This window comes from Lissotriton vulgaris, chromosome 8 (assembly GCF_964263255.1).
Source record: "Lissotriton vulgaris chromosome 8, aLisVul1.2, whole genome shotgun sequence".
Taxonomy (NCBI): Eukaryota; Metazoa; Chordata; class Amphibia; order Caudata; family Salamandridae; genus Lissotriton; species Lissotriton vulgaris.
Genome location: NC_141696.1, coordinates 118,454,283 through 118,473,752, shown reverse-complemented (window position 1 = coordinate 118,473,752; position 19,470 = coordinate 118,454,283). Strand labels below are relative to the sequence as shown.

General features: G+C 45.2%; 1 protein-coding gene across 1 annotated transcript; it reads left to right on the top strand.

The window, feature by feature from the left end:
• The first annotated feature begins 7,041 nt into the window (after nucleotides 1-7,041).
• On the top strand, nucleotides 7,042-17,799 carry LOC147693571 (palmitoyltransferase ZDHHC23-like). Its single transcript, XM_086933799.1, has 3 exons — nucleotides 7,042-7,916; nucleotides 10,868-10,873; nucleotides 16,203-17,799. Exons 1-3 carry the CDS (start codon nucleotides 7,140-7,142, stop codon nucleotides 16,704-16,706), a joined length of 1,287 nt encoding a protein of 428 aa, XP_086789925.1. The 5' UTR covers nucleotides 7,042-7,139; the 3' UTR covers nucleotides 16,707-17,799.
• Nucleotides 17,800-19,470: the final 1,671 nt, after the last annotated feature.

Genomic DNA, 19,470 nt, shown 5'->3' with positions numbered 1-19,470 from the left:
AATCAAAATTTAGCAGTTTTAAAAGCTCCCGGCTTCCGCCTCAGGAGTGCGCGTGTATCTGTCTTTGGCGCTTGTGATCAGCGCTTAAGTACTGCGACAGGGGGGCGTGGCCTCAGTCCTCGCCGAGTTGGCGTTTTGTCAGGAAATTGGTCGTTAACGAGTGAGCGCTAGTTCCGCTACTCGCTGTGCTTTTGGTGAAGGTGAGTGCCCTGGCGCTTTGCTAGCGCGCGGAGAATTAAAAGCAACAAGTTATTCAGGTGACAAAATCAAAATTTAGCAGTTTTAAAAGCTCCCGGCTTCCGCCTCAGGAGTGCGCATGTATGCTCTGAGATAAATCGCAACAAGTCAGACAGCAACAGGCATGGTTTTACAGATACAATAACTTTGGGCCAGAAACTTAAAAAGCAAAAGTAAGAACAGCAGTACTGCAATGAGCATCATGTGGCAGATGCTGTTTCAAGGTTAGTATACAAGCTGTCAGGGACTGTCCGGGACTATGTGGGGAACATAGTCAGGGACTTGGAGAAGGACTGGGAACTGGGTAGAAGACGTACACAGAAAGGAGGAGTACAGTGCTGCCCAGGATCATACAGGGAGTCAGAGGAGAAAAAGGGATCCAAAGGGGAAGCCTGTACAAGTGAACAAGATGGGTAAGACTCAGAAAGGAAGGGCACTCACAAGACAATTTAACATACAGACTAACTACACCCAAGACAGACGTGCAAGACATATATATAAATCAGCACTAACAATAAAGGGGGTGTGGGGTAAAGCACTCAGGAGCTACACATGGTAAGACTGAAGCTCAGTAAGTTTCTTACCCGCAATTGCTGTTACAGATACTGACTGCAAATACCCACATGTAGGATATGCATGCAAAGGCAGGGTCTGTGGAGCTTATACCTATAGTGATGTTATAATTTTGTATCAAACTTTGAAAAGCACCGCTTAAGAGTTTAAATCTCCACCAAATGTGGGTGATAGAATTCGTAGTCAGGAATGTTCCAAATGAAAAACGCTGAATCCGTAATTGCAAAAAAGTTCAAGGTTCTTTTAATAGTCCATTTAAGAAACCAGCCAACGCGTTTCGTTCCGTCAAGCGGAACTTCTTCAGGGCGCAATAGATGTCATCACACGTATGTGTGTTCCGAGGCAAAGCGTCGGGTTAGGATATATCTGTTCCCTCTATGCAGGTAATAGAAAGTGAAGTAGATCCAAAATAGATGTTTGTCTCAAAACCTGTTCCTTACCGATTATTTCAAATAGTATAGGGATGTAATATTCGCCTTACTATTTCGAAGAGCGTATTTCTCGCAAAACGATCCTACTTCTTCATCCTAGCTTCGAATGTGCTGCATGATTCACTATGAGGTACTAACCTTTAATAATATAACGTGCACGTTTTGCACCGTTAAGTAGTCAAACTCCTAGATCTTCGGTTGACACACAATTTCGCAGTCACTTTTAGGTAGTCACTAGTAATCGTATGTATCTGGATTCTAGCGAAGAATTTGTAAATGACATAGAAATCACTGGATTGTGAAGGACCATGTGAACGTTTTCCTTTAATCTGAGGAAATTGGAGGTCGAGCCATTCAGTCTCTGGAGCTAAGGAGGAGTCTGCAAGGCCTGAGCTTTTCCCGACTCCTGGCGGAGCTTTTCTCATCTGTTGTTCGTCGCAGTTTCACGGGTAGAAATGTGGAGGACTAGGATATAAACGACAAAAGATGTTAGTGATGGCCCATTTCAGAGCTGCTTACTGTCACTCTTTTTTTCCACTTAACCCCTCCGCTGCAGCGGCTATTCCGCCGCAGCGCTAAGGGGGTGGGGCGGCCGCGCGGCGGTTCTGTGCTTGTGACGGAACCGCTCCGTCACGGCTCGCTGGTGAGCTGTGCTTGTGACGGAACGGTTCCGTCACGAACCCGCCCGCCCATTAAAACGTCAGCGCAGGCGCGGAATTCGCGCCGAGCAGGCGCGGCAAGCGGGCCGTGACGGAACCGTTCCGTCACAAGCACAGCTCACCCGAGGCTTGTGACGGAACGGTTCCATCACAAGCATGCAAGGGGTTAAAACAAAGCACTGTTATCAGCATAATGTGTCTTTTGGCCAAAGCCTGGCTCTCCGCCTGGAATCACACGAGGCCCCTCTAAGGGGGCCCACCCCAGTTTGAAGACCCCTGATCTTGAGGGAGGTGTTCACCCTATGTGGACACATCATTACAGTTCCCTGGTACAGCTTAAACCTTTTGTGGTTTCATGTGAAAAAAGCATGGCTATAAAAATGCAAAATGAATGTGGCATCTGTAGTGTGCGCCAATATGCAGATAGTAATTTGTGTAAAAACTTGTATATATTGTTTAATATAAGCTACTTTTAAAAATAGTTACAATCCATAATGAGTGGTAACATGCAGAAACATTCATACTTTCATACAGTGAGCTACAGCATGCAAAAGAAAACATGTTGCCATAAATGGTTACTTTCTGCTATTGGCTGTAATTTCAGGCGAGAACAATACAAGAACTGAAAAGCAAGTTTTCATTTTCATTGTTGAAACAGTATCTGCATTTAGACTGGGTATTACAATTTCACCTTGGCTGCTGGGTCTGGCGACATGCAATGTGACACTACTCAAATGTAAAATGTAATTACAGTTGAAAAGTCATGTAATTTCTTTTTAATGGAGATAAACGATGTATATAAAAAAACATTAGGGGCAGTTTTTATACAGGGATTGAAGTCTGTTATAGTCTAACCAGTTGCAAGGTATTAGCCCCTCCCCAGTATTCCACAATCACTGCCCCCCACCACTGCGTTTCATTCTGAACAGTTCAGTCTTCAGATGTTTGCTGAAATGGATGTGGTCGGGTTCTGCTCTCCGATTGCCTTGAAGCATCAAGTCTTAGACCCTGGCTTTAAAGTGACCTGTCCCTGTGTTTCTGAAAGTCTATTGGTGAATCAAGGGCATGTTCGAGTAACATGGGTTCCTGATGCGGTGTAACATGGACCCAGGTTATACACCAGGCACAACTTTTGCTCAGTACGTCTGTGGACAATGAAGAGAGTGTTGCATTTGAGGGACAGATGAAAGACCAGCAACACATTGCATGATCTTTTCACAATGTTGTTGACCGCAATATCAGTCAAGATGGATGCTGGAGGGTCAGGCTCAGATACATCCAATCTGTGGAACATAGTGATTCTTCTCTAGGGCCCGGTGCTCTTCAGGTGGGCGCAGGGGACAGCATCTTCCCAACCAGGTAGTGAGTAGATAAGAAACATGCACTGAATTTACTAATGATGATCACTGCATGTTTTTATCACTTGCCTTGTTATATTTAAGTTGGTGGGTGTTTACTTAACATATGTTTAACATTATATGTGAACCATACAGTGTACATGATTTGCATAAACAGTAGCAATCATTTATAGTAGTGAATATACTGCTGCAGTAGGTACACAATAGGGGGATTCCTGGGGTTTGCAATTATTGCTTGCATTTCAAACAGTGGGTCAATGGTGGTGGTGTCAAATTGTAAATACAGGTACTAGGATGCTTGACAGTCACTCATAAGAGGGTCTCAACAAGCATTGGGCTTGCTTTTGTGTCTGTCATGTTTTTAAAAGTGTCTCTAGAAAGACTATTAAAAGCTAGCTTCCTTTACAGCTGAGTATAAGATTGTTTCTTTCAACAGGTTATTTTCACAGATTGCATGCTATCACAAAACATCTTCACCTGTTATATAGCCTTATAGCCCGCCGCAGCGAGCTATACCGGCTATTTAAGGCCCGCTCCAGCGTTAAAGGCCCAAGCCGAAGGCGAGGGCCTTTAACAAGGGAGCGGAACCTTAATAGCCGGTATAGCCCACCTACGAAGGGCTATAAGGCTATTAGAAAATTCTGCCACTAGAGGGCAGAATGTTCTAACAAATTAAACGAAGGCCTCTCGGAGCCCGAGGGGAGTGAAATCCCCTCGGGTTCCGAGAGGCCTTTGTTTAAACAACATTGGAATGTTGCTCCGCGGGCCTTTACCGGCCCGTAGAAGCAGGGAGCACGCCATTGTCTGCAATGGAGTGCTCCACCTTGAATTAAACATTTTATTTTTTACCTCCTTAATTTATTTTGAATACACCTCTCCCCCTCTTCTACCTTATACGTGTCTCTTCTGTATATAAACTTCTCTAAACCTCTTGCCTGTCTGTCTTAAGCTATTTTTGAACCCATAACATTATTTATTCCTGCAAACTTTTGCTTCTCACATAGCTACCCTCAAATGATCGCACCTAAGTCACTAATATACCACAAAGAAACTAAGGAGATGCATGGAATGGCTTTCTTTAGCATACAATACTAACCCCAGTAACCAATGGACTGACCATTAACTTTGGGCTCCCAGATAGCTTGCTACTGCCTGTAAAGCACTTCAGCACCTCGTCAAGGGTAGTAAGCGCTATATAAATGCAATTTAAATTCAGTGACTTTGTTATGTTATGTTAATTTATTTTCTAAAGCGCTCCACTCTCCCTGGGGCATCTCGGCGCTGCCTAGAAAGTAGTAACCTGAGGATTTGAAAGGACCAGAGCGAATCAGAGGAAGCAATAAGAACAAAAAGGCTTTCAACTGTTTATTAAAAATACAATAGCTGGAGATTTTACGCAGGGCCTTTGTGTCTGATTATAATATTGACAATCGCGTCATAAGTGACTTATTTCTATTAAACAATTTATTATGATGCCCACAAAATACAGATTGGACTGAGGTAAGCCTTTGCACATCCCATGTACTTTTACAAAGGCTGTTTCTGTGTGTTTGTATTTTTATAGTGCTTTCTATATAATTTGTGAAGTTTCCAGGTGCTTTTATGACTCCTGAGACCAAGCACAGCGAGTATTGTCCTGGGTGTACCAAACAGTCTGGAGGGGTGGGGAGGGGTCTGTATTCCATGGCTACCCCCAAATTAACGCCCATGACTTTGGGGGTGGTTAATGATCCAGCTGGCCTGAATGATTTCTTCTTGTGTTCTGCCACCTCCACACAGATGACTGCACCAGGGGCTTAATCCAATGAGAACACTTATTGTTGCATTTATCTTTTTTTGCCTTCATCGCGAAACGTTTTACAAACAGGAACAAGTAATCCCAATTTCTAGAAAGTACTTGCAAGAGTAAAGTGTAATAAAATAGACAGTAGTGCGCATGTATCTAATTACAACAACCACAATAGTGACAATAACACTGCTAACAGCAGCAACAAGCCCAAGGATAGGATTGAGAAAGCACTTGCATAGTTCTTGCTCCCGCTCCCTTGTGACTCCAGGGGTTCAGGTTCGCGGGTGAGTGCACCAGGCTCAGAGACAGTAGGTTCTAGCATAGACAGGGGCCTGCAAAAACAGAATGAGTGGATGGGGCCCAAAGCCCACGTGAGACCTTTCCCACTTGCAATAGCTCCTGTCCACAACATGGTTATACTCTAGAGCTGGGTTCTTCAAAGTCGGTGCTGGAGGGCTGGATCCATGCTGGAGTATTAAGATAACTACATTTATCTCAATGGGGATATGCTAAAAATCTGGCATGGATCCAGCCCTCCATGACCGACTTTAGAGAACCCTTCTTTAGAGTGCCCGAGCTCTATATCTTGCCAGCAGCGGGCGGTGCAGGTTAGCACGGTGGGGCAGAGCGGGAGGGGGGATGTCAATAGATGATGGAATAGGACAAATTAAATAAATAAACAACTCCTATTCCATCGTCTCTCAACATTTCCCCTGCAGCAGCCCGCCCCACAGCTTACCTGCACTGGCCGCTGCTGTATAATCTTGCCCAACAGGATGCTCAGTCCAAGCAAAGGTGAGGTTTTAAACATTTATGGAAAAGCAGGTGATCTGAGACAGAGCAAAGAGGGAGAAGGCGCTTGTTCCAAAGAGGTACGGCGCAAGCAGAGAAGGCAGGGCCACCCAAGCGGATAAGAAGGGAACGAGGGCGTAACAAGACCGCCAATAGAAGGGAAAGAGGTTGCTCCAGAAGAAACAAAATGGCGACATGTGCCCCAAAGATACAGAGATGCGGAGTGAATGACTGCCCTTAGCACAGGGTCCCAATCAATATCCTCTTTCCCGCTGGAAGCAAATGGAGCTTACCTAAGTGAGACGTGGTGGAGGAGTGGTGAGGGGACTGAGAAGCCGGTGAGCTGAGTGTTAAGAATACCTTGGAGACGCGAGATCAGATATTGTGGCGGGGTCAAGTCAATGGTGTTCCCATTATCCAAACAGAAGGCAACAGTTGATTGAAAAAACATGCTTCACCCTCAGAATTGTGGAAAGGTGGGATGCTCCTAAGTACCTTCAGGAGGAAGGAGCAGGAAGAAGTAACCTTATTTATCTGGGGTGTAAAAGACAAAGATGAATTCAACAGTACTCCAAGAATTGTGAGAGATGCCGCAATGCAATACATTGGATGTTAATGTCCTTCGTTTGCACTGTAAACAGTTTTTTTGCACAATTACTCTTTTTCAACTGTGCACAAAATAGAAGATGCTGTATTTTACAAGTTGGAGTAATAGAAATGTTTTAGAAAACACCATGGATTGGGCATGTTGGCTGTGTGGCGAGAATAATACTTGCAGAAGGTTGTTTCATGTGTGTGTAAAATATGTTTTAGTGGGTTCCTGGACCCAAGTCTCCTGGCTGCACCACAATCCCAGCTGACTGATCATGGCACTCATACTGGCTGTGGTTCAGAGCTCAGGATTTTAGGATTTTATTGTTTATTTTCTTGAGGACCAACGTGAAATATTTTCTACTCTTACTCCATCCAAAAACAAAAAAGTGTGTCCAAAGTTGCTTGTTGGCATACACACAACATGGTCAACATTGATGGCATCCTTGATCCACATGCCTCCTTCCAAGTGCACGGTGGACATGAAAAATGCCCCTCAACTGCATGGTGGACATCATAAATACCGTTCAACTGCATGGTGGACATCATAAATACCCTTCAAGTGCATGGTGGACATCAAAAATGCCCCTCAACTGCATGGTGGACAGTCGGCAGCAGAGGGACCGCCCAGCTCAGGCAGTGTCCCTTGGCAGCCACACCTGTCCTTAACTGAACCAAGCCGGCTTTTGCAGTAGTGCGGAGAGGTATAATGAGCACCAAGAAGTCAAGACTTGGCAAGGCGACGGACTTCGATGACTCCCTGTGCTGCTGCGAATACATAGACCGAGATGGTGAGAAGAACCATATGGTGGCCTGCTTCTGCGACTGCGAAGACCTTGACAATACCTGCGACAGGTGGATAAACTGCAAACCTCTTAAAACAGAGACTCTCCAGAGAACTGTAGAGACAATTTTGGACCGTTTTCGTATTCCCTGGGTCAGCGGTGCCCGACAAATTGAAATCAGCCTTGTTCCTCCTCTGATTCTTCTTCCTGCCCTCCTCCACGTTGCAGCTTTGCACTACCTGCTGACTATCATCATCCTGACATCACTTCCTGTGGTGGTGCTCTGGTACTACTACCTCACCCACAGGAACAAAGGGCAAACTCTGTTCTTTCTGAGCCTGGGGCTTTTCTCCCTGGGCTACATGTACTATACCTTCCTTCGAGAAGTGGTTCCAAGAGGTGATGTGGGAATCGTTCAGGTGATCACCATCACCTGCGGACTCCTGCTAATGCTGGGAGCTCTCACTCAAGCAAAGAAGGATCCTGGATACCTCAACATCCAGACCAGAAGCATTGGATCTTCCGTCAAGGGTTCTCCAGATTCAACGAACAGAAGGACAGTACGGTCAAATGGGTTTCACAAACCAATATCTGGGAGTGACATGAAGTATTCAGCTGAAGATGACACTGCTGGCTGTGCCAGATTATTGTCTGAGAACCCTGCAATCACTGAGAAAGACTGGTGTTCGACATGTAAACTCGTTAAGCCGTAACAAAACAAACAGTAGGGGAGGGCTATAGGGACGTTTAAAGACCGATGCCTAAGTAATGTCCCCAAAGGACTCAATTACACACAAAGTACTTAGGGGTCTAGGAGATGAAACCAGAAAAGTGTTTGCTGCTATAAAACCTATGTCTAACTAGTACTACAGGAATATAAGCAGTAGTAGACCGAATCGCCAATAAATGAAACACCTGTAATCGTGAGTCACCCCGGTTGTTTTGGATTCCCATCAAAGTCTTACAAGATCAATATTATCATTTGGTAATCCCTGGCGGGTATTGTGTCTCTTGATCATTGAGATCACAAACATACCCTCTCGGATGGTTCGGGGTAGCAACCACAATCACACAGGTATACCAAATGCTGTTGATTCAATGGGAAAAGTGCAGTGCAGAAAGAAATAAGTGGTGATTTAAAATAGGATAGGGAACTAACAAAAAGAAATTTTAATAGGCGTTGGCCCCTTCCTGATTAAAAACAAGAACAGACTGGTAAAATTGTCGCATTGATAACAAATATCTGCGAGGAGACCAACATGTTTCAGCCTAAGAGGGAGTGACCTCGGGCTTTCTTCAGGGTCTCTGTTCAAGATGGTGCTACTGCCTGTATCAGTGTGATAAAGTGTGAAAAATTATACAAAAAAACACACAAGTGAAAAAAGCCAGAAAAGGATATAGTGTTCCTTCTTCTGTGCGAACTCCTCTTCGGAAGCAGGTACTCGGTTACTGTAGTCGGGGGACAAACATACAAGTGAAACACTTTCAGCAACCCTGGTCTGAGTTTTACCAAGCAGCAAGTCAAGAACTATTGTCAACCTGTGATACTCACCCAGTGCTTCCGGGGAGTGGACCTCACCTCTTCCTGGACCTGGCTCAGGATATGTGAGACCCCGCTCTACGGAACAGAAACCGACCTCATGGTTATGGTTATCGAGGGATCAGGTAGATCTACTCTCACGCATACTACATGAAGTCAAACATGTTCTGGACGTAGAGAATACTGTCATACACCTGAACGCGTTCTCGTGTCAGTGCCCCTCGTTGCACCCACCCACCGCGAGTTCAAAAGGACTCGAGAAAAGTTGTATTGCCAAGGCTATGGGTTGTTGTCAAACGTGGCCCGCCTAGGGTGCTGGCGGAGCAAACGTCTTACCTGTCCGTCGTTGTCTCGAGCTGTGACTGAGTCAGGGGGAGGCTCAGAACAGTGTGCGTCATTCTTACTTGAATGGTTAGAGAAAAAGTTCCCAACCAATCAGTCAGAGATACAACGACGTAACCTCATACTGAGGCTCGAACTACTCGATGACGTCATACTCAAAATTCGGGTAGTTCTCATGATATGTAAAGGACCCCGTGGTGGATCAGTGGCTGGTCAAAAATGCCTGTAGGAGAAACTAGGAGAGACTGAACCAGGGGATATCATCATTCAGTCCGTGTTGATCAGTGCCCAATTTGTACACCCACCTTTGCTCTTTGCGAAACAAAAAGTTAGATACATCGCTTACATGCGTGGGGATGTGTGGTTTCTCGAGAACATGCCAGTGGAAATCGTTTTCACCATGATTATGCTCGATGAAGTGTTTTGTGAGTTTCGAGATATCCTTCTTGCAGCGGAATGTACTTTTATGTTCTTGCATTCTCACTCTAACCTTTCTGGTGGTCATGCCAACATATCGTTCGTTGCAGATGCATGTGAGGAGATAGATAAGGTTGTTACTGTTACAGTTGGAGAATTGTCTCAACTCCCATGGTCGATCTGTCCCGATATCCACACTCGTGATCTTGGAGGTGAGAGGGCAGACAGAACAGTTACCACAAGGGTGGTGGCCTGTGACCGGTGGCAAGTCCCAGAGGGTGCCCACTTCTCTCTTCGCAGTGGTTTTGGGACGGGTGTGTACCAGACGATCCCTTAGGTTTTTTGAGCGTTTGAACGCAAATAGGGGAAATTCAAGTTTGTCCTTCCCGCTATTCAGAATGCGCCAGTGTTTTTTGATAATTTGCTGGACCTTGTTGGACTTAGTATTGTAGGTGCTCACAAGTGTGAGTCGTTCTGTAGGAGGTTTGGCAGGTTTGAGTTCCAGTAGCGCAGCACGATGGTTGTTTGCTGCTCTTTTGCATGAACGATTCACCAGTCTTTTGGGGTAATGTCTTGCCAGAAGCTGATTGGATAGTTCACCTGCATGTCTTTCAAAACTCTCTGTGGTGGAGCAGTTCCTCCGAACTCGTAAGAATTGTCCAAATGGGAGATTATCCCTAAGGGCCTTGGGATGTTGACTCTCATACAACAGGAGGGAGTTACGTGCCATCGGCTTACGGTAGAGTTCGCTCTGTAGGCCATTCGCTGTGCAGTAGATAGAAAGGTCCAGAAAGGCTACTCTTTCTTTGCTTATTTCAATGGTGAAACGAAGGTAGTCATTTTGCTGGTTGAGCCATTCGTGGAATAGTAGAATGGATTCTTGGGACCCTCTCCACACTAACAAGACATCGTCTATGTATCTTTTCCACCAGATGATAGACGTAAAATGAGGGTTGCTAGCATGTAGTACCGTGGTTTGTTCAAATTTGTGAACATACAGGTTCGCCAGGGACGGAGCAAAAATACTTCCCATGCTGGTTCCTGAGATTTGATGATATATACGGTCTTCAAACATGAAGAAATTTTCTTTCATTGCTATAGTGGCAAGTGACATGATGAAGGGGACAGGAGTGATGGAGTCAAGCTCAGATTCCTCCAGGATGGTACGGACAGTGTCTAGGGTGGCATCCTGAGGGATCGAAGTGTATAATGACTCAATGTCCAACGAGACGAGGTAGTCAGTCTCTTCACAAAAATCAATTTCCGGGATTACCCGTAGGACATCAGTGGTGTCCTTCAGATATGTTGGCATGGTGTGCACCAGAGGTTTGAGGAAATGATCCGCGAATGCAGATAAAGGTTCCAATAAGGACCATCTTGAACAGAGACCCTGAAGAAAGCCCGAGGTCACTCCCTCTTAGGCTGAAACATGTTGGTCTCCTCGCAGATATTTGTTATCAATGCGACAATTTTACCAGTCTGTTCTTGTTTTTAATCAGGAAGGGGCCAACGCCTATTAAAATTTCTTTTTGTTAGTTCCCTATCCTATTTTAAATCACCACTTATTTCTTTCTGCACTGCACTTTTCCCATTGAATCAACAGCATTTGGTATACCTGTGTGATTGTGGTCGCTACCCCGAACCATCCGAGAGGGTATGTTTGTGATCTCAATGATCAAGAGACACAATACCCGCCAGGGATTACCAAATGATAATATTGATCTTGTAAGACTTTGATGGGAATCCAAAACAACCGGGGTGACTCACGATTACAGGTGTTTCATTTATTGGCGATTCGGTCTACTACTGCTTATATTCCTGTAGTACTAGTTAGACATAGGTTTTATAGCAGCAAACACTTTTCTGGTTTCATCTCCTAGACCCCTAAGTACTTTGTGTGTAATTGAGTCCTTTGGGGACATTACTTAGGCATCGGTCTTTAAACGTCCCTATAGCCCTCCCCTACTGTTTGTTTTGTTATGACTTTGAGCAGCGTGCAGCTGCGGGCTATATCGAGTGCTTACATTATTTTCGAGCACATCTATTCTATAATTTAGAATAGCACTAATCTGTCATACACCTGCGCTTTCCTTAAGGTGCTTTTTTAGCTCCGACCCACACTTCCACCATGGAAGAACGCCATGGTTTAGCCTATGATGATGCTATGTATAAATCAATACTCGATAACATGCCAAGTATTCTGGACACTCTCCCCACACCCACAGTTAACAAGTCTGACGACTGGACCAAACTGCTAGCCATGAAGAAATCACATTCCCGCACTGAGACCCACGGGATTATCATGGCCGAATATATGAGAGCAAGCTGTGCACCTCCGGGGTTGATAGTAACTAATGCCCCTCGTCTTTTTCTTACTGATAAGAAATTTCTGGGTGACTGGTCTTTGATTGCCTGGCGCTGCACCCGTGATTGGCTTATTTTAATAATCAGTACAGCCAAACGGGTAGCAGACGCAATATTAGTAGAGATACAGGTTCTTGAAGGGCAAATAAAAACAGCGGTCACCGCCAACTTCAAGAAAAATAAAGACGAGTCTGACAGAATTAACAAAGAATTTGCTGAGTCTATATTACAAACTAAACTTGAGAAATTCAAGAAAGACTTAGACAAATTCAAACTAGAAACGGTGTACCCTTACACCAGTGATAATTACAAAGCTCCTGACTTTACCAAGAGTGGTAGGAGGTATGGTTCCAATTACTCTGGATCTAGCTCTGACACTGGCAGCGACCCGGATACCACTAATCAGCCACGCAATGCTGGCCCAAATCGGGGCAGAGGAGGCGGAAGATACCAGAACCAGAGAGGTCAATATAACATGCCCAACCAGCCATGGTGGCCACCAGGGCCTTGGGGCTTCCCTGGCACTTTTCAACCACCCATGGCCCCATTTCAAGGTTTCCCTAGTTTTAACAACCAGCCTTTTTTAGCGCGTGGCCCCAGACGGTCACGGGGCAAAAGAAGACCGCAACAGGGACAACCCCAGGTCCAATGGAGGACTCAGCAGGCCCACACGCAGGGACCAGGAGCCACACAAGGAGGGGTGCCCAAGAATAATCAATACCACCAGTGAGAGCTTGGTAGTCAACCTCAGCCAACGCACTCTCACAGACTTGGAAGAAGCAGTTCTCAACAAAGGGCTTGGATTTGTTACCACTGATGAGGGAGACCCATTCCAACTCCAAATCGAGCTAGCTCAGTTTTTTCGCAAACTTAGGCTCCACTACTTTTTCAAACCGAAGAACAGCGATGAGATTCGTACTGAACCTGATAACAACACAGGTCTCAGGAACAAATCCACCTTCCTCCCTCCCTCTCATTCTATACCCCCCCAGCTTCTCACATTTGAGATGGCTGTGAAAAATGACATTGACCAAATCCAATATTCGACCCACTCAGGTTACAATAACTTATCTGCAGCGGAAAGAAAGGCCCTGAATTCCCTTTGCCAAGATGACACTATAGTCGTGAAGCCCGCTGATAAAGGGGGATCCATCGTGGTCCAAGACGTGGAAACCTATAGAACGGAATGCTCCCGACAACTGAGCATTCGCACAGCCTATGAACCATTAACCAGCGACCCCACTCCTAGGTTGACGAATCAAATCAAAAATCTAGTAGAGGAAGCTTTGGCAGAGGGCTGGATAACCAACCTAGAGGCACAATTCCTACAGGCCAAAAATCCCACCATGCCATACTTTTATACCCTGCCTAAGGTACATAAACCACAAAGACCTCCTCCTGGCAGACCCATCATTTCAGGGCAGGGGTCCTTATTGGAACCTTTATCTGCATTCGCGGATCATTTCCTCAAACCTCTGGTGCACACCATGCCAACATATCTGAAGGACACCACTGATGTCCTACGGGTAATCCCGGAAATTGATTTTTGTGAAGAGACTGACTACCTCGTCTCGTTGGACATTGAGTCATTATACACTTCGATCCCTCAGGATGCCACCCTAGACACTGTCCGTACCATCCTGGAGGAATCTGAGCTTGACTCCATCACTCCTGTCCCCTTCATCATGTCACTTGCCACTATAGCAATGAAAGAAAATTTCTTCATGTTTGAAGACCGTATATATCATCAAATCTCAGGAACCAGCATGGGAAGTATTTTTGCTCCATCCCTGGCGAACCTGTATGTTCACAAATTTGAACAAACCACGGTACTACATGCTAGCAACCCTCATTTTACGTCTATCATCTGGTGGAAAAGATACATAGACGATGTCTTGTTAGTGTGGAGAGGGTCCCAAGAATCCATTCTACTATTCCACGAATGGCTCAACCAGCAAAATGACTACCTTCGTTTCACCATTGAAATAAGCAAAGAAAGAGTAGCCTTTCTGGACCTTTCTATCTACTGCACAGCGAATGGCCTACAGAGCGAACTCTACCGTAAGCCGATGGCACGTAACTCCCTCCTGTTGTATGAGAGTCAACATCCCAAGGCCCTTAGGGATAATCTCCCATTTGGACAATTCTTACGAGTTCGGAGGAACTGCTCCACCACAGAGAGTTTTGAAAGACATGCAGGTGAACTATCCAATCAGCTTCTGGCAAGACATTACCCCAAAAGACTGGTGAATCGTTCATGCAAAAGAGCAGCAAACAACCATCGTGCTGCGCTACTGGAACTCAAACCTGCCAAACCTCCTACAGAACGACTCACACTTGTGAGCACCTACAATACTAAGTCCAACAAGGTCCAGCAAATTATCAAAAAACACTGGCGCATTCTGAATAGCGGGAAGGACAAACTTGAATTTCCCCTATTTGCGTTCAAACGCTCAAAAAACCTAAGGGATCGTCTGGTACACACCCGTCCCAAAACCACTGCGAAGAGAGAAGTGGGCACCCTCTGGGACTTGCCACCGGTCACAGGCCACCACCCTTGTGGTAACTGTTCTGTCTGCCCTCTCACCTCCAAGATCACGAGTGTGGATATCGGGACAGATCGACCATGGGAGTTGAGACAATTCTCCAACTGTAACAGTAACAACCTTATCTATCTCCTCACATGCATCTGCAACGAACGATATGTTGGCATGACCACCAGAAAGGTTAGAGTGAGAATGCAAGAACATAAAAGTACATTCCGCTGCAAGAAGGATATCTCGAAACTCACAAAACACTTCATCGAGCATAATCATGGTGAAAACGATTTCCACTGGCATGTTCTCGAGAAACCACACATCCCCACGCATGTAAGCGATGTATCTAACTTTTTGTTTCGCAAAGAGCAAAGGTGGGTGTACAAATTGGGCACTGATCAACACGGACTGAATGATGATATCCCCTGTTTCAGTTTCTCCTAGTTTCCCCTACAGGCATTTTTGACCAGCCACTGATCCACCACGGGGTCCTTTACATATCATGAGAACTACCCGAATTTTGAGTATGACGTCATCGAGTAGTTCGAGCCTCAGTATGAGGTTACGTCGTTGTATCTCTGACTGATTGGTTGGGAACTTTTTCTCTAACCATTCAAGTAAGAATGACGCACACTGTTCTGAGCCTCCCCCTGACTCAGTCACAGCTCGAGACAACGACGGACAGGTAAGACGTTTGCTCCGCCAGCACCCTAGGCGGGCCACGTTTGACAACAACCCATAGCCTTGGCAATACAACTTTTCTCGAGTCCTTTTGAACTCGCGGTGGGTGGGTGCAACGAGGGGCACTGACACGAGAACGCGTTCAGGTGTATGACAGTATTCTCTACGTCCAGAACATGTTTGACTTCATGTAGTATGCGTGAGAGTAGATCTACCTGATCCCTCGATAACCATAACCATGAGGTCGGTTTCTGTTCCGTAGAGCGGGGTCTCACATATCCTGAGCCAGGTCCAGGAAGAGGTGAGGTCCACTCCCCGGAAGCACTGGGTGAGTATCACAGGTTGACAATAGTTCTTGACTCGCTGCTTGGTAAAACTCAGACCAGGGTTGCTGAAAGTGTTTCACTTGTATGTTTGTCCCCCGACTACAGTAACCGAGTACCTGCTTCCGAAGAGGAGTTCGCACAGAAGAAGGAACACTATATCCTTTTCTGGCTTTTTTCACTTGTGTGTTTTTTTGTATAATTTTTCACACTTTATCACACTGATACAGGCAGTAGCACCATCTTGAACAGAGACCCTGAAGAAAGCCCGAGGTCACTCCCTCTTAGGCTGAAACATGTTGGTCTCCTCGCAGATATTTGTTATCAATGCGACAATTTTACCAGTCTGTTCTTGTTTTTAATCAGGAAGGGGCCAACGCCTATTAAAATTTCTTTTTGTTAGTTCCCTATCCTATTTTAAATCACCACTTATTTCTTTCTGCACTGCACTTTTCCCATTGAATCAACAGCATTTGGTATACCTGTGTGATTGTGGTCGCTACCCCGAACCATCCGAGAGGGTATGTTTGTGATCTCAATGATCAAGAGACACAATACCCGCCAGGGATTACCAAATGATAATATTGATCTTGTAAGACTTTGATGGGAATCCAAAACAACCGGGGTGACTCACGATTACAGGTGTTTCATTTATTGGCGATTCGGTCTACTACTGCTTATATTCCTGTAGTACTAGTTAGACATAGGTTTTATAGCAGCAAACACTTTTCTGGTTTCATCTCCTAGACCCCTAAGTACTTTGTGTGTAAAAAACTCGTTAAGCCGGCCCGTGCAGGCCACTGCCGGATTTGTAGTGCATGTGTCAGCAGACTGGATCATCACTGTGTTTGGATTAACAACTGTATTGGAGAATCCAACCATCGTTCCTTCCTCTGCGCCCTCTTCCTCTTTCTCGTGACGGCCATCTATGGGATCACGCTTACACTGGGCACCATCTGTCGGGGGCGGAGTATATTCATAGCTCTGCTATACTGTCCCGGGGTCTACGCAGATTACAGCTCGGCCCTGGCCTTCACCTGCACATGGTACTGCACGATCGTCACCGCCGCCATGAGCTACATTTTTATGCTCCAGCTATTGAACGTCAGCTACAATGTGACCGAGAGGGAAGCTCGAATGGCCTTGCGAGACAAAACCGGCCGCCGGTACCTTTGGGGGCTGATCGTGGACACTGAGCTATACAACCGTGGGTTCTTCCAGAACTGGATGCATTTTTTAAACTTGGGGCAACATGCGCAGCAGAACCACATTTTGGATATTGTCTGATGTTCACTCAGAGGTGTTAATCCTACTGCTTGGCTTGGCCTACGTCATTCTTCTTAACAAATGTACAAGCTGCAGTGTCTGTAGACCATACTACTGTACTGGTAGGAGTGCAGTGTTTATAGCCTAGAATAATATATCAGTATTCGATTTGTCTCTATTTATACTCCAAGTATACTCCTAATTTCACCTCTCCTTGAAAAATGCAGTGTCTTCGGTTTAGACGCAAGATTCTGAATGATCTATGTCACTGTCCTCAGCCTCATTCATTTTATCCTAGCTGGGTTTACCTGTCCGTTCAAAAATGAGTGTCTTAATATTTTATATTAGAAAACAAACCGAACAGTCCGTTAACTTGGAGTAAGGTAGGCTGAACACCTTTGGAATGGAAATCTTTACTCATTGGACGTTGCTGTTCTTTAAGAAGTCACTGATCTGATGTTGTATGAAATCTCTAAGAAGCACCTTAACTGTTCTACTCTTTACTAGCACTTTACACTATTCCATGGCATTGAATAACTTCTTAGTACGAGACATTTCTTCTTCCATGTAAACCGTGTCCAAACAACTGTTGACTGACTGAAGATCAACACACTTCTGCATCATATTACCATGTTTTGTTAAGAAATTGAGATACCAAATACCAGCTTCTCCAGTGTGAATTTTGAAGTTTTAAAGCTTGACCTGTCAAGCCGAAGGGCTAATTGTTTCCAAGTGTTTTTTAATCCCTCACTACCACCTTATCCCATGAGCACACTGATAAGCTAACAAAGAGTCATTTTCTACATCCTTGTGTAGCAGCAATCCAACCAGTGGTGGTGTCCTTACCTGAATCCTCGTGTCTACTCCTTCTGTCCTCCTTTGGCACACTGGAGAAAGTAAATCTAGCCATATTTTCCTCTTGTACCATGAAATCTTATTTTAGCCATGTACACAAAACCCCTTTCCTAAGAACAGTAGCCAGGGGGTAGTGGTGTAGCAGTTTATTGGTATGGTGGGGATTCACTGCCACAGTGTGATCTTGGTGCTTAACTCATTAAAACACACAGACATTCAGATGAGGAGCTCAGTTGATGTGTAACAATAAATGTGTCTGCAGCAGGCATGGTGGACATCATAAATACCCTCCAACTGCATGGTGGACATCATAAATACCCTTCAAGTGCATGGTGGACATCAAAAATGCCCTTCAAGTGCATGGTGGACATCATAAATACCCTTCAATATCATGGTGGGCATCAAAAATACCCTTAAAGTGCATCACAGACATCAGACACCCCCTTCTTCTATATCAGTCTCTGTTTTGGATACTCTCAACACAAAGTATTCACAACTTTAAGCCAGAGGATATGCTCTGTAATGCCAAGGGGTGTCCTCAGTTCACAGTACAGCACTGGTCTTCAAACATTTTCAATTTAAAAGAAACTTATTCAGGGGGTTCTTAAATTATAGATTTTTCACAATTGTTCTACAGTATTGGCAGCTTCAAACATTGCAATCATGTTTTAGGTATTTTTTTATGCTAAACTATGGGCTTCCTGATCTCCATAAAAAGTAAAACTATCCACAGTTTGACCCTTTATCCGAATTTGGGTAGAATGGGGACTTTTGGGTCTTTGGAGCCTCTGTCCCTTAGACACCTACTCCAAGACAGAACATGAGTGTAGGAAAATATTGCTGATGGCCCGCTACAGAGTGGCTCACTGGTATCCTGTTTTGTTTTACTAGAAGCACAGCACTGTTTTCAGCATGATGCTTCCATTGATCAGTATCTAGTGGCACCCCAAGATGAATTCACTGCACACTCCCACCCACCCCGATCCGGGTTGGGTCCTCCCCTCAGTTTGATGAACTCTGCACTAGAGGTAGACACTTCATGGGCGTTCAACCACCATCAAATCTAGTATGTAACTGGTGCTCCCTTGAAAGAGGGCTTGCTACAAGAAATCGTCATTTTCTTAGTGCCCACAGAAGGTTCCCTCTGATTCAACGTAAAGAATTGTAGCACTGCGAAACTGATCTGTGACCATTCAGACGAACCTGGGCTGGCTTTAGAGCATCGGCGTAATGAAACTTGAGGGGGACCCCGGGCAAGGTACGGGGAGGGTCCCCCTCTGGACTAAATCGGGAGCTCTCCGGCCAGAGTTCTGTGCTGAGGGGGCCCTTTGGAGCTTGGGGACCCCCCTCACTGCGGGGGATGCGGGGCCTGTGTTACGCCACTGCTATAGAGTTGTGCAACGGGTGCGGCCGCACTGGGTGCTGACCTTGAGGAGGGGGACACTGATATCAGGGAGGGCCACTGTGTTTAGCAAAAACATACGATTTAAAGGCACCCGCTACAGAGTTCCTGGTGCGTCCAGCTTTCAGGCAGAAATTAAAAAAAATGTCAAGGTAACGCTTGTGATTAATGTTCTTGCTGGAGAGAGAGATCAGAGTTTTGTCTAGTGGCAGTTCTGAGCCATCCTAAACCAGCACAGAGGGTAATATGCCTGTTGCAAGGAATAGAATAAGGAAGAAATGGTTCTGTCGGGTAGGCCAACTAATTTGTACCCGGTATTCAATACTGTAAAGACATTTCCAAGAAACATACCAAAAAACCACAGCTCGAATAAGCAGTAAATGGTATTTTAAACTTTTCAATATATATTGAAATGGTTGTCGAGTGACACGCTTCACAAAAACAAAACACTCTACAAGACTCAAGTGTACAATGAGTGACTTATTGTGATAAGTGACAGTTGTGCTATGCAAGGAGTGACAAAGATGA

What these genes read in the sequence shown, in the direction of transcription:
- LOC147693571 (XM_086933799.1), top strand. Translation starts at nt 7,140, where the DNA reads ATGAGCACCAAGAAGTCAAGACTTGGCAAGGCGACGGACTTCGATGAC.